At 38.4% G+C, this 15828-nt stretch overlaps 1 protein-coding gene across 1 annotated transcript in view; it reads right to left on the bottom strand.

The window, feature by feature from the left end:
• ADAM7 (ADAM metallopeptidase domain 7) overlaps positions 1 to 15828 on the bottom strand; it is a 44985-nt gene that overhangs the window by 18515 nt on the left and 10642 nt on the right. Inside the window, exons 4-11 of the mRNA XM_010996544.3 lie at positions 15386 to 15464; positions 14005 to 14081; positions 12771 to 12963; positions 11430 to 11483; positions 7892 to 7963; positions 4765 to 4934; positions 2347 to 2431; positions 809 to 939 (exon numbers count right to left, since the gene is read on the bottom strand). Of these exons, the coding sequence (XP_010994846.3) occupies positions 809 to 939; positions 2347 to 2431; positions 4765 to 4934; positions 7892 to 7963; positions 11430 to 11483; positions 12771 to 12963; positions 14005 to 14081; positions 15386 to 15464 (861 nt within the window). The remainder of the gene's footprint in view (positions 1 to 808; positions 940 to 2346; positions 2432 to 4764; positions 4935 to 7891; positions 7964 to 11429; positions 11484 to 12770; positions 12964 to 14004; positions 14082 to 15385; positions 15465 to 15828) is intronic.

Genomic DNA, 15828 nt, shown 5'->3' with positions numbered 1-15828 from the left:
CAGAAGCACTGATCATCGCCTACCATCACTTTTCTTACTATGAACAATGCACTGTTTGTACTTCCCATAAAGGAGTTCAAAGACGTGCAGGGCTTAGGACCTGACCACACATGATTCACAGCACAAAGAGGGAATGCTGGGCATTCATTCATTCTGTAATAATTGATGAAGTACCTACTATGTGTCTGGGACTTTTCTGGACAGTGTCGATAGGACAGTGAACAAAACAGACAAAACCTTCTGACCTCGTGAAGCTCCTCTTCCGGTGGGGGACTGAAATAATTCACAAGCTGAATTTTATGTAGGACACAGACCATGTTAGATGGTGATACGTACTAAGGAGGAAAAACAAAGCAAAGTGGGAAGAGGTGGATAATGCCAGGAGGTCTGTGTGAGGGGACCGGACTGAAAGATTGGAGCAGGTGGCCGGGAAAGTTTTGCCGAGAATAATTGAGTAGAGATTGAAGGAGGACCTGAGAGCTGATCTGAAAGATGATGAAACAAGGCGGGGAGAGTGCGTTCCTCTCCTGAGCACCTTGCTATAAGACTCATTGAGTGTCATGCACTTTTGCAATATGTCCTGATGGAGTCTTAGAATTTCTGTCCCCATATCAAAAGGAGAGACACTACCAACCGGGCAGATTCAGCCCCAAGTAGGAAACTCTTTACCATGCCTGGTTTTATAACAGACCTTCCAAGGTATATGAGGAAAAGTCCACATAATAACAACGTACACCCACAATATTGAGTTTTAATCAAAAGCCACTCCCCCAACATTTACACACATCGTCTATGCTCTGAGCCTCACCTGGCACCACTGTCCATCACGCATTTTCCCAAAGTACAGGGACACAGGTCATCGTCATGCTGCATCCCAAGGTTATGTCCCAACTGATGTGCCATTCTATTTGCAACTACGTTTAGGTCGGGCAGAAGGTCCTGATGCCAAAAAAGATGTGCATGAGAAAATGCTGTCAGTTAGCACACAGTAGTACACAGCTTGCTTTGAACTAGTGGCTAAGACACCTGGATTCTAGCTTCTGGTTAACTAGCATTTTATCTGAGAGGTTGTGGATTTAGTTATTTTTCGCTCTTGTACCTTAACTTATTTAATTATATAATGAGGTTGGACAAATAACCTTTTGAATGTCTCAAACTCTAACATTTTGAAATGTTTTGTGTGTGTGGTGCAGTGATAGTCAGTGCTGGACTTACAGAGACTCATCCTTATGTGTGGCTAAAATGTATTGAAGTCCTACAGCCTAAACTAAACATTACTGATTGTCTTCTATGACTAGATATTCAATTGAATTTGTTTATTCAAAAATAAAAATACGTGTGGTTCAGGGTTTCGATTTATTCTCACACTGGGCAATAATGTTACATAAGCACCAGGAGGGAGTTCCCACTATGAAGAAAGTCAGAAGCTCAGTGATGTAAAACCCAAGGCAGAGTGGACTGTTGTCTCTGCTCCTAGCTGCATTTCATGTTTTAATCTCTATATTAATGACAACAATTAATTTCCAAAGAGGGGTGTGGTATCAGGTTACTCTGAAGGTAACACACCCCTAATTTGGTCATTTCATCTTACTCTTATGAAGTTTAAAATGTGTCCTGGATGGGTTATAATGTCATAACTGGAGTGGACAGCCTAGATGAGATTCATCTGACTCCATTATGCAAAATCTATGTGTCTCAAATACCAGGGGCAAAGAGATAATTATAAAAAGAACCTCAGGAATACTAGATCAGGCAGTCATCTCAGTAAGTTTTTAAGTTCAAGGTCTCGCAAGATGGGCGGAGCATAGCAACAACTAGGCAGAGATCCAACCCAAACCTTGATGCTTTAAAGGATATCTGAGATAGAGTTATCTGGCGTTTCCTAGGAGAATGGAGAGTTGGGAAGAGATCAGGTAAACAAGCAGTTTGTAGGTCTTCTCGCCATTTCGACAGGATACTCGAAGGGGTTTATACACTTTCTTATCAGCACAAGAACAATTATCTTCACTTGCTAAACCAGACATCAAATTTTGTAAACATTGCATGTCCTTCTGTGTAATGATATTTAATATGCAAAAGCTTTTCTAGTCTTTGTATGTTAATCCATACATGATGTTCTTTTCCACTCTGAACAGCACTGTTTTTACCTTCATCATTTGTCTCTAGTTTTTATAAAATATTTCCCATTCAATAAAGGAAACATAACAGTTTCATTGGGACATATCTTGGTGGGAATATACGATGGAATGCATCCGTGGTCCCTTTCAATAGGACACGGAGAATTACAGAAATTTAAAGTAAACTTTTTGATTAAGCAATATAACATAAAAGTAAAACACAGCCCACCTTAACGACACTGGAGGAATAATAGGGCAGGCACATGCCCCCTGGATAGGACGTTCCTTGCACAGGTGTGTAGAGCCACTTCCCACTATAAACAAAATGCAAATAAGCTCTAGTTTAATTAACACAAAGACTGAATTGCAGTGAACCCCCACAATGCCTTTGCACACAAAAGCGCCCTTTATTTTTTCTGGAATTCTGGAATTGAGGATGACCTTAGCTGCTTTTAAGCTCATTTTTAAACCTGTGCTATTTTAGAGGCACTGAAAAAGGCAATGCAATCTTAAGCTGAAATCATAAAAAAGTACTTTCTGAAAACAAAACAAAACAAAACAAAACAGAAAACAAGGTTAGAGTCCATTCAACGTGACTTTAGTCAGCTTTAAATAAAACCACTTAAAAGACCAAAAAAAAAAAAAAAAGGTTTAAAGTGCTCAGAGGAGAAAATGCAACATAGTGAATGAATTCAATGCAATGGTTAATTTGCTGTGATTGAAGTTTAAAAAAAAATTATTAAACCATAGCAACTCATAGAGGGTTTGATAGCTATGATCAAACATTTGAAACACTTGTCGTGTGGAAACAGGTCTATTCCTGGATTACCTAAAAAGACAGGTGTCGATATGTATATTAAAGGGGTCCAAATTTGATTTGCTTTCAGGAAGAACATTTAGAGTTGGAGCACTTTAAAGAGAGCTACCGTGGGCTGGAGGACCCTACTTACAGCACAACAGAGAGGCTTCAGATACAAAAAAGGTGGTCAGGCTAGATGACCTTTCAGTCTTTAACTTTTTTGATCAAGAAGATATGCTGTATTTCTTCACTTTTGAAATATTTCTGTCCCTCTATTTTAAAGTCTTGGTACTTGACTACCCATTTTGGAAGAATGTAGCATTCTGGTCTTCCTAGAATGCGGAGATCTTGGGAGAACATCACCTTTGGAGATGAAGCACTAAAGAAAGTACAGTCTAGATTCTGACTTTGCTCATGGTGACTTAGAACCAAAAGTCACACCACGGTAATGCCATATACGGTATCTGATCACTTCCAGATCTGTGTGAATATAGAGGGAAGACATATAAGGAACCCAACTATGGGTTCCAGTTAGACATTTCGTAGCATCTCCCATCCACCCCATCCCTGTTTGCAGACATACAGTTGGTGTGTGAAGCTACTGCTCAGAATAAGAGACACTGACGGAAGTAAAAGACTGTCTACTTAAACCAAGTTAAATATTCCTAGACTGATTTATTAAGGATTTTAAGACATGCATCCAAGGAACAAGCAAGGGGCTATGTGCAGTAGGAAGGTCACGGTGACATTTTACTTTACCCCCTGCCCCCCATAATTTGAGGGGCATACTAGTACATGAATTTCTGAACCTAAGCCAGGGAAAACTTCCCCTGGAAGTATGTGTTATGGGCCATCCTGGAAGTGAAAATCAGAAATGATATTTGGAAGTCTAGTTCACTCATCTACCTGCCAAAGGGTTGGACTGACCTCTGACTTGGAAGCGTCCCGGTTCTGAGTTCAGACTGAAAGTTAACATTTAGGTAATGCTCTTAGAAAGCTCATTTGCAGGCTGTGTTTGTAGACCTTAGCAGACTCTCTGGTACTGTAGGTAGCTGAAGCAGGTAAAGTGGGTACCACTCTTATACAGTAGCTTTAAGGACGTCCAAAGGGATGCTAGAAGACGCCATTGCTCCAAAGTTGCTTTTCCATAATTTCACACCCCTTAGGATAACAGGACTGTGTGAAACACGAAGCTGAGTCAGATCAGCTCCATCATAATTCATTTTTTCCCTGTAGGCTGAATAGGGAGCTAGGTATTTTGAAAACAAAAATGATTTAAAAAAATACCCCCCCCCCCTTTAAGAAATTAATGACCTTGTAGTCTAGGTAAATCCAACCCTTTACTTGGGAACATTAAAGCTGTGGCAGGTTTAATTTAGCAGATTAGTTATCTGTTATCTTGAATATAGATGCTCTTGAAGAGCTGGTCACCAGATGGGGATATTTTGTTGAGGGAGGAGGACCAGAAAATGAAGAGCTTTCTCAGAAAAGTAGGCTTTAGTGGAGAACTGAAGTTGCATAACATGGAAGGCTGAAGGGAGTCAGTACTGGATGCTAAGTCAAGTAAGTGGATTCTAAACGTGCTTTGCTAACCTAATGGCGTTTGAACCCTGGCCAGGAATATGGGTATTTTAGGGTTATCTTTTCTGGTAGTAATCATTATTAGAAAGAAAGATTATTTACAAGTGCATTTGGAAATTTTCTATGTATCTGCACATAGCATTTTGTCTCTTTGCACCATCCAAAAGTCAATTGCTTTAAAAAGTATCTTGGTGGTTATTCATTTGTTTTCTTTTCTTTTTTTAGTAATCCACCTAAGATAGGCAGAAAGATAAAGCAGCTACATACCTGAGTAACATAACATGATCAAAATTCTTCCTTTTTTTAAGGATCAGTTTTTGCCAGGCGGAAAAACGCAATAAGGTAGTTTCTATATTTGAGTCTATTTCTATCTTATCTTCGTTTGTCCATATTTCAAGGCCAACCAACGTCACATGAATGTCCAAGGTTTTATAAAGCTGTTCAAAGGAGAAATAATTTTTCACAATGTCAAGTTGTGGAAAGACCCTTTATCATGACTACATTCCTTTACATAAAATGGTAATTTTAATGTGAGAAGTATGTAAGCAAAAGTTCAGGCCTCATTTTACAAACAGTTGTACTGAAACAGAATGTAGGGTGAATTCTCCAGAATATTGGGTGACTTGCTATGACCAACAAAGAAACTTGACTAAAAATATCTGATTCCCCTTGAACTATCACAAGCTTTACAGGCACTAAGCTCAGGCTGTGTTTAGAATAAATAATTTAGTAAAGCTTTGAGATGATATCTGACCAAGAACATGAGTTTATGAACGGTGGCACACAATGGAACGAATGCTCTTTACTTGTCTCTCTATTTTAGGTCATGAGTTGGTTCTGTAGAAGGTTCTAGAGAGGTAACATTGTTTTCAAAACCCAGCAGCTTAGCTATCATCTTTGCTCCCTGTGTTTGAGTTCTGGAACTACTTTGTTGTATAAGAAATCCTATCGGTGATTCCTCAAAGCAGACAGAAACAGCCGTAGCCCGAGCCTTCTCACCTCCGTTTCCATCTGCTTTTGTAAACACCTAGTTGATAGATATTTTGATGCCAGGACAAGAGAAGACAGTTTAAGCAAACGTTATGAAGATTTTGAGACAAAGAACTATGTGTTACATCAAGTTTGTATTTCATAACAGCCAGTGTGAAGCAAGTTGACAGAATGAATGAATGATAAACTATGCACACTGAGTTAAAAACAGAAACAGAGAAGTCACTCAACAAATATGAATAGAGAATGTTACTGGTTATGAAGAAGCTTAATATTTCACATCATTTCTATAACAATAACCTTGTGTTAATTTTTCACTTTTCTTAACTGGTATAATAAGAATATGAATATTAAATTCCAGGTGTCCACATGAGGACCCAAAAAGGTCCTTTCGTAACCATGAGAACTAGCTTCTTATAATGTCATATAAAATTAGACCTTTAGTTAAATCATTATCTCAAACTTGTACTAAATGTCCATTCCTTTTGGCTCTGATTTTATTGTGGAACAAACCTTATGAGTTGGGTCCCCCAGAGCAAGTTTTTTTTTTAACCTTGGCCCTTTTGGACTCTCTGTATTCATGAGTGGGCTTTTGGTTCATAAAACTGGATGCCAGTGTAAATGGGGACAAAAAATTGTCATTCTATGCATGTGTTTTCTTCTAGTGAGAAAATATGCTATAAAATAAAGCCATGGTTTATCTACAGAATGCTTGCGTGGGTTTGGATATACATATTCGAAAGGCTGTCAAGAGTTAATTCACTCTTCTTAGGAGAGAAGGAACTTTGGAATTTCTGAGATAAAAGAGGTGAAGACATCATGACAGTAAAGGGAGAAAGGATGCAGTGAAATAAGTTGGAGTTTGGGTTCTGTAGAGGTTAAAGGGCCAGCAAGAGGAGCTCTGATGGGAAAGGTCAGGCACTTTCCCACTGTGTTGCTTTAAATTGTTTGTGATGTGAGCCCCCAGTCTGAACTGAAAGTCTTTTGTAATAAAAGTTCAGCAATGTGCAACAGTTTTGGAGATGGAAACCCAAGGAAAGAGGTTGAATCTTATATTTGGATCAAGGCTGGTGTAGTAATAAAGACAATTGCAAAATATAAGAAACAGGAGAAGCAGAGCTTGAACTGAGAGATGGGTGCATAGAATAGAGCACCCCCAGAGCAAAGCCGGTACTCGGCTTGGATGCTCTCCACTGATGCCCAGACAGGGGGATTCATTTAGAAGCAAGCCTGGTGGTAGCTCTCGGCCTCTCCAAACCAGAGAGCCTGTCTGGGAAACTGAAAGTACCCTGGGGCATCACCTTCCCACCCCGACCCAGCAAGGAGGCTGAGACAGCCCCACTCACTGTGGGGACTACTTTGCAGCCCTGTCTGCCCAGCAGGGCTGGTGAAAACACCTGACAGCTGGGTGGCCCAGCAGTGCTGGAGCTGAGAGAAGGGTGGACAGAGACGAAAGTCTGCAAGCATAGCCAGTGATCCTGCTCGGCTGGGAAACCTGGAGGGTGGGTCAGCTGGAGTTAAGACAACAAACAAAGAGCTCCATCAGTTTTACAGAGCTGCCTTCTCCGGCTGTGCCCAGGCAGGGAACCTAATTTGTACCTTCACTCCTTGCTGAATAGAGACTTCAGGCTGTCCAACCAGGGGTTCTAACCACGGGAAGCCACATAGCCCACTCTACAGAAATGAGTACAGTGAAACTTGAACAGAGAGGTCACCCTGTGGCTTCCCCCACGTCTGCAAAGCAAAACTGGGTGGCCTCACCTAACCAGGGAATTCAGTGCACATTCAGGGCTGATTCAGAACCCCAAAGATTATAGTAAACAACTAGAAAGAGATCAGATGTCCCTTAGCTGGTGAATGAAAAAACACTGACCTAGAGCAGTTTTTTCTTACAGTGTCTTTCTTTTTTAAAAAGATGTGTACAATTCACAGTATTGCTTCTTTGAATGGGCTATAGTTCATTCCACGTTAGACAAATGAATCCTCTTAGTGTGTTTTACTGAAATATTTACTGAAATAATTGGGCAATAAATTATAGCTTGAAAGACTTTTTTTGCCATTCAGGGTCATGGAACAGTGATTTAAGATAGTGGATTAGATTTATTTGTGATGGGCATTCAAATCTTTGTACCTTGCTTTATAAATTTTGTGATTAGTGACCGACATTTGAAACTTATTTAAATAATAAATGTCATTTACTTAGACACCAAAAACTCAGAACTATGATTTATTTGTTTCTGTGATTTTTTTGAAAATCGAATTTTGCTAATTAGTTCTACTTGGTGAATGTTTGTGTTTTGGGCTGTCTCAATGTCAGGATTACCACAAAAATCCTGCAGAGGTCTGTCCTAAAAGTCTCTTTCCATTGTGTTTTTGGTTCGATTCAAACTGTATCATATCTTACCATGCTGACAAAATTGACCATTCCCCAAACTCGACTCCTCAGTTTATCGAGAGGATGATTATTCCTGTGATACTGGAAATATAAACATCAGATCAACATTTATCAATCATGAGTTGGATCAAAATTCAACAAAATTATTCCCGTCATGAGCTATTTCAAAGAAAAAAAAAATCATTGGCCTTCCTTTCAGTGAGCTCAAATATCTGGAGAAACTTCTGCAAAAATACTTTTCTTGTTAATATAAAATAACTAGATAGAGCAGTTTCTAAAGACATGCTTCAGCTTGGCATTACTTTACAGTTTTCTTTATAACTCTGTTCCCTTTTCACATCATAGTATATTGCACTACATTGATTTATTAAACCAACTGATAAGCATCTTTTAGAATCCACGTGTATCATGTTGATGAAACATAACTTATTCAAACTCCACGGCAACCATTACATTGAAAAAAAAAAAAAGGCAACTTTATCAGTCCTCCTGTGTCCATGTTGGTCATGATCATCCTGGAACCAGAAATGTGATGGAAGCAGGCAAGAAACTGTCGTTTCCCATTTTCTCCAGGAAAAGGCTAAGAAGACAAAGCAGAGTCTTCTGCTCCAGCTTATTTTGTCTTTTTTTCCTTTTACAGATGGAGTCCCTGCTTGGGTTTGTTCTCAGCATTAGCAATTTAGACCTAATAAAATACACCTGAAAATAACGTAAGCTATCCTGCCGGAATAAATGCAAATGGTCAAGCTTCTTTCATAATAAAATAAAAAGAAACATGCCTTTTCTGAATCCTATGAGTATCCTTAGAAACATTCCATTGCTGTCCTGTCATCTTAAATGTCTAAATACCTCAAAGTTATTACATCAGAATCCTTCCTACTTTCGTGTCCCACTCACTCCTCGACCTACTACTCATTGATTCAATGCCACTATTCCATCGAAACTATCCCTGATAGGTCCATAAATGTCCTCTTAATTATCAAATCCAGTGAGTTACTAGAATAAACTTCCATTGTTATGCATACTTTTTTTGATATGTGCTGGACTGGGTTTGCAAGTATTTTTAGGAAATTTTGCAGTCGTATTGGTAAGTGAACTTGGCTTGTAATTTTACTTTCTCGTCTGGATTTGTTATCCACGTCCTCATAGTTACGATGATGACCCTTAAGGAGTCACTCTGCCAGGTACTTACACACGTGTGTGGGTCTCTCCAACACCGGTTCCAGGCTTGGCCAAACTGGACTTACTTTGGCTCAAGAGATGTTAATAAATATCCTATAGGCAGAAGCCTGAAAAGCTCTTGTGCATTGAAGCCTGGACTCTCTCTTGATGTTTTGACGCCCAGCTATGATGTGAAAACCACAGGCTTGCGTACTGGAGACACGTGGGCCGAACCCAACAGTACGTACCAGACAAGTGGCAGAGGCCAATTTGCACCAGCCAGCCAGCCCAGTGGCGCCTCCACATGGTCACCACTGCAACTGCATAAATGACCCACCCTAAGTTTTGGGTAGTTTGTTACACAGCAGTAGATAACTAATACGAAGGTTATAATAACTGTATAAAATGTGTGAAGAATGTTTCTCTTTTCTTATTCTTCAAGAGAATTCGTAGAAGACAGGGTTGTCTGTTATAACAAATTTTGGTAAAATTTGTCTTTAAACTCATCTGAGCCTCGTGTCTTTATTCGTTACTAGATTGTGGACTACTTATTTAATTTAAAAACTTTGTTATATTCTTTTTGGGGTTTCCTAGTTTTTTCTCAAGTCAGTTTGGTAATGTTACACTACATGCTTCTACTCATAAATTTATTGGCACAAGGTTGTACATATATTTTTAATAATATGTAACCTTTATTTATAGTTTTATTTATTTATAGTTATATTTTTCTTTTATTTCTAATTTTATTTGTACTTCTTTTTTTTCTTTAATAAATAGTGTCAGAAGCTTTTCTATTTCATTTATCTTTTCAATGGACCAGCTTTTGGCTTTGTTTCATTCTGGCTTGTGACTTTTATTAATTTTACTCACAGTTAAAATTATTTTTTCCTTCTATCTTTTTTGGTTTTAGTTTGTGTTTCATGTTTTCAGTTTTCCAGTTAGGTTCTTAGTTTATAAAATTAATAATAAATAGCAAATAAAATTTCTTAAGCAAAATTTTTTAAATAAAATTTAAATAAGATTTTTAATAAATAAAATTTATTTTTTAATAGAAATGTTTATCTACATATATCCTTCTAACTACTGCTATGCCATCTGCATCTAAAAAATTTTGTCTATACTAATATTTTCTTTCTGCGCTTATAAATATCTCATAATGTCACACTTGACTTCTGCAGTAAATTAATATTTGTCAATGTACTTTGCTTTTAGTTTCCAAACTGGTGATTTTTTTAGAAGTTTAGTTTAACAATTTTTTTTTATCATAACTTATCATTTGGTTGTGACTAGAAAGAAAAAGAAGTGGTCTTTATCATATCTATTTTTAAATTCCAATTTTTTTTTAACTTCCTTTGTGGTCAAATATCAATTTAATTTTGGAAAATGTTTTGTTTGCATTTGAAGAGAATGCATAGTGTCTATTTTGTGGGTGTAGGATATCCTATGAATTGATTAGCTCAAACCTGTATTTATGTGGTTCATATCTTTTCTATGTTAAATTTATTCTGAATTAACCTAAAATTTTCTGATAGAGAAGTTAAAAAAAAACCAAAAAACCCTTCTTACCCCGTAACCTCGTTATTTTTTGTTGCCTGTTTCTCTATACCCTGTTGTAAAGTGTGTAATCTGATACAGCACTGCCTGATTCCCCAGTCCTGGAGGACCTCCTTTCCATTATATTGCTTGAGTCTTCCTCGCGTGATTAGTTTCATCTTGGACTGTGATTATAGGGTCTTTCTGACTTGGGGTCTAGGAATTTTCCAAATTACTAACCAGCTTTTGTGCTGGAAGCTTGGCTTGGCATTGCTGTATCTGAAGAAGAGTAGAACGTCGTGCCCACCTCAGCGCATGACCAGGCTTCAGCCTTTTGCTTTCTCATGCACAGCATGTTCCCTGCCCACCAGTGAAGGCAGGAAGAACGCTTCCTTTCCCTTTGCAGTTTCAATAGAGAGCTTTTCCAGTTCTCTTTCCAGGGATGGGGCAGCTCTGGGCTTTACGCAATATGTTCTACGTCTTGTGTGTCTCCAAGCCCTTTGGATTTTATTTACTGTTTTGGCAGATTCTCTCTCTCATTTTTAGCACTTGGAGATTTCCTGTGTTTTCTTTTGAACTCAAGCATAGATTGTGAACATACTTTCACTTTTTTTGTAAGTTGTTCATTATTTCCATATGTTCATAATGGGGACGCGGATTCTACTTTGGCTCAGTCCGCTGTACCACCAAAGGCCCTCATCATCTCTTATACATGTCTGTTTTGGGGAAGCTAAAAAACAGAATGTTGAACCTAGAATGGAATCCTTATTAAAATACTATTTTCTCTTTCTTAAAATCACAACTATAGTTTTATAAGGCTAAATGGAAGGCAAATGTTTATCTGAAAACTTACCACGTTATTGTCGGCAACAATGAATAGTTCAATATACTTTTCTTTATGGATGCTCTGGAAATGCAGGGAAAATTGAATGAATAATGGTTAATATCTTTTATCTTAACGTTTGAAGTTAAAATCTCCAAGGTAAGAAATGTTAATATGATTGATACAGGAAGGTGAGGTTCAGAAGTATGTCTAATAATTCTAGAATTTTCTCTAAATAAAACCCACTCTATTAGGAAGACATGGGACCCCATGCATCAGATTTTAGTAAACCTGAAACAATGTTCCATACTTTAGTATCCTTCCATTCTTTGTTTAGTCTTTCAGGTTAAATATGAGTTGTAAATAAAGAATTATGAATCCAGTTTTTAACATTTAATTTTTTTTTTTCATTTACAAAGTAAATGCTACTAGGTAAGCTCATTTAAAAACCGACCCATCTATAGTTGAGAGCAAGGCTTAGGACTTTCTCACAGGACTGACTGTCTTCCTTCTACTCCTCTTCTGTCTGCTAACCCCCCGCTTTGTGGCAGTCTCAATTCAAAGGAAACGTGTGAAAGTTGCTAATTACAGATGTTTCATTTTGTGAAACGCCAGTACCAGGAAGTGTTCAGTTGTCAGTGCCGTGCACTCAGGTTACATGCATATTCTCTGAGTGTAAGCCAGAGCCGTTCAAATTTTTCACTCGGTCATTCTTTTCTGAACTGAGCAATCATTGATTGACTAATTGATTCAATTAAAACAAATCTGTTAGGCACCTAGTAAATTTCAGACGCAGTCTGGACCATGGAGGTGTGAAAAAGGTGAACACTCATAGATCTTAAAGGCTACATCTAGTGGGAATTTAAGATACTATAAACCAGTATAGGAAAGCTTAAAACACAGAGGACTGCCACTGTGCAATCATTCCACTAGACGTCCCATCTTAATAATCAGAATATTTGGCTTGATGAGAGGGGAGGAAACTGACTTATCGTCAGCAACTCCCTCCACTGCCCCCAAAAGTAGCAGGAAATACAAGGAAAGGAAAGACAGTTTCTAGGAGGAATTTCAAGATGTAAATTTCATTCTTTCCAACCACGTAGGGTCCTAATGCTATAAATCTATAGGTAGGGTGGTAAATATCTTCCTTCTTTGAAATTGGTGAGACAAACTGAGTTTTACCATAGTGAATGAGCTCTTTCTAAATAGATAACAAAAATGAAGGTTGGATACTTCAGATTTCAGACAATGAAGAGTCAGACTTGGCACATACATTTCATTATTTGGGCTCATAATCTCTCTCTTGAGATCAGAAAGAAATTAAGAGGTACTTTATCTGGGATAGAGATGACTTAAAAACAAAGCACTCACTTCCATTTTGGAGTCTTCCGTGGATTTAGCCTTATCCTCTGGAACAGCTGTCCTGGTAAAATTGAGCTCTGTACAAGAATGATTGACAGCATACAGCATCTTGGGGTCGTATCTGAACACCAGATGTTCGCCTTCATCTGAATATTTCACTGGTTCAATGAGGAACCTTTGGTCATACACCCTGAAGAACCCCCTGTGGAAATTGGGCATACGATGTATATTCAAGGTCTATTCCATTTTACCACCACATCACTACACAGTATTATTCAGATTCCTTTTATGGACTTTGCCTTTTTAAGGAAGGGAAACTGTAAGGTCAAAGCCTTATGAGCATGTAGCCAGATGTGGCCTTTGACTCAATAAATTTTCTGAAAGTCAACTCATCTGGACTTTCAGAAGTTTGATGGCCCAATCTCTACTTTGAAGCTTGGTTAGAGCAACAATTCCCACCTGGGGTTGAGGACCCCTGGCAAGGCTCAGAGTTCTGGCGGAGATTTTGTGAATGTTTATGTCCATCATGCATTAACCATAGAGTCAATAGGCGAAAGTACAGACACTATTTTGGGGTAATTTTGTCATTAAAGAGTTTCTCATTCTTCGAAATACTGGGAACCACTCAAATAAAGTTCTCATAAGGGAAGATGCAAGTTTCTTGTTCTTCCATGTTTTCCTCCCCACATCTCTCTCCTTTGTCCTTGAGTCCAAGACCTAGAGAGAACTTACAGAGGCTTTCCTTCTGACTTTTTTACTTTCTAGAGACTGGAAACGTCACCTAATTTAGCAACAAGCTGTGAGGCGTTGTGGTGTGTTGGGGTGGGAATTCATAGGACTAGGAGTCAGGAAGCCTGGTTTTGGGACCAAGTTCAACCACTAGCAAATTGAATGCTCAGGAGCAAGTCTCTAACTGTGGTGTCCTGATCTGTACCACGAAAGGACAGGCTGGATGATTTCCAGTGGTCTCCAACTCTGAGTCCCTCGATCATGTATTGAAAAACCTGTCTTGCTTAAGGCTATGAATTAGATGTCTTTTTGTCGAAAATGAATGTTACCAATGGACCAGGATGGACAGTAATGCTGAAAATATAGCTTCTTTCCATTAACTTTTCTATTAATTTTCATTAATTTTCTATTAATTTTGCCATTAATTTTAAGGGTTCTTAAGAAAAAGAAGTGAATGAATGTCTTTGAAATGTCATGGGAAAATAGATAAAGGAAGAAAAATAAGGTGCCTCACCTCAGACCTTTACATGTGCTGATACTGGCAGCGGAATCTAATTCATGTATGATGGATCCTTGGTAGAAACAGTGATCCTAAAATAGATGAAGAGGACAGTGACATAAGTACATATATCGATATTCCATAAATACTAATATCTACATCTTTTATGTTCACAAGATAGCATTATTTCATTTTCACAGATTACACATATTCATTTATTCATTCGGTCATGCATTCATTCATTGAATTCTCTCACTGGAGAATTTTGAAATGACTTTAGAATGCTTTTATTTTAATTGCGTGATTACTTTGTGTAAAGCAGAGTATGGATTCCTCCCTCACAGACTTAATAGTCTGTTACCGGATGATGCGAGCTGCAGAAATGTGCTCCTTTTTCTTGGAAATGTTACTCCTTTAATCCTTCTTAAAATCTCTATCGAACTACCCCTCCTGTGCTATTATTATAAATTTTCACCAGTTGCCTATGAAGTCAAGTCAGAGTTTTTGATCATCACAAAAATCAGGTCTCACCCTCCAACCAGGTGCCCTCATGCTTTTCGCTCCTGCCTTCCTGCTTCGATCAAGTTGGTATCTTTATCACTCCCTACTTGGTGCTTGTCCATGGTGATTCCATCAAGTAATTACTCTTTGCATCAATTCCATCTGTGCACTTCCTGCCATGTGTGACTCTCCACGGCCCTGGACCTCAGACCCTCACAGACTAACAACCACTCCCTGCAAATAAGTTACCCAGTTTTCCCCTAGTTCTAGTTTACAAAGATTGCATGATGACTTAGATTTCATAGTTGACAGCTGCCTTAAAGAGAGGGAATACATTTTTAAAAGTATATACTTGGTGAAAAAAAAATCATCCTTGGCTAGAAGACTGCAGTGGGGATGTTCTAAGAAAGGAGAATACGGTTATAAAAATAGAACTTGTATCCACTGGAATAATGTTGAGGATAAATGAACCACAATTCATTTGCAGGATGAAGGAGAGGATGCTTCTGGTGCATCAAAGGGACTGGGCAGGGGATGCGACTCACAAGAGGGTCAGTTAGCTGGAGATTTTTAAATTGTTTCATGTCCTTAAGTTTAATCCTTTTGCTTTATCATTCCTCCAGACTTAACACCATTTGGGGTACATAGAAGTCAGTGCGGTAAAGGAAAATACATCAGCAGTCACTGATTTGCTTGTTAGGCAGTGATCAGCCTTCTTTAGAGTTCAGAGGGCTACAGTCTCTATTCTAGGATCATTCGGTGATGGTGGGCAATGCAGGATTAATTTCTGATGTAACACGTTCTGAAGCTGCCTGCAAAGCTAGGGCGGGGTGTCATAGTCACACAAGGAAGTAATAGTTTGAGAGAAGAGACGTAGTAAAGTTCCGTAAGATACCATGGTCTGAGGATGCTGAGTGATCGCCTCCCCTTTTTTGGAGTAGTACGTCTCACTGTAATTTGAGGCTAGGAACTCCCTGGAAAAGAGGGCAGAGAGGCCGTGAGATTTGCTCATTCTAATACAGTTAACAGATAAAGCCTATTATGTGAGAAAAATTCTCACCAAGACCCTCTTATGCTAATAACAGATAAGCAGAATCAATTCCACACACAGGAAAGCCTTTCTGCCAAGATTTCACGGCTTGGTAAAGACTGTTAAAGAGACAGAAAAAGATCCTGGCAGTTTTAGCAAGGCATCATTTTGAGAAGTACCTAGAGAAATTATTATCTAAGTAAAAATGCAGAAATTAATGCAAACATTTGTGATATGTGCCTCATATAGAAATATGTATATCACATATATAATTTAAACATATAGCAGTTGTGTTAACACATGTCTAT

This window comes from Camelus dromedarius, chromosome 36 (genome assembly GCF_036321535.1).
Source record: "Camelus dromedarius isolate mCamDro1 chromosome 36, mCamDro1.pat, whole genome shotgun sequence".
In the NCBI taxonomy this organism is placed as follows: domain Eukaryota; kingdom Metazoa; phylum Chordata; class Mammalia; order Artiodactyla; family Camelidae; genus Camelus; species Camelus dromedarius.
Note: the sequence above shows the minus strand (reverse complement) of the source record. Positions and strands in the feature narration are given on the sequence as shown.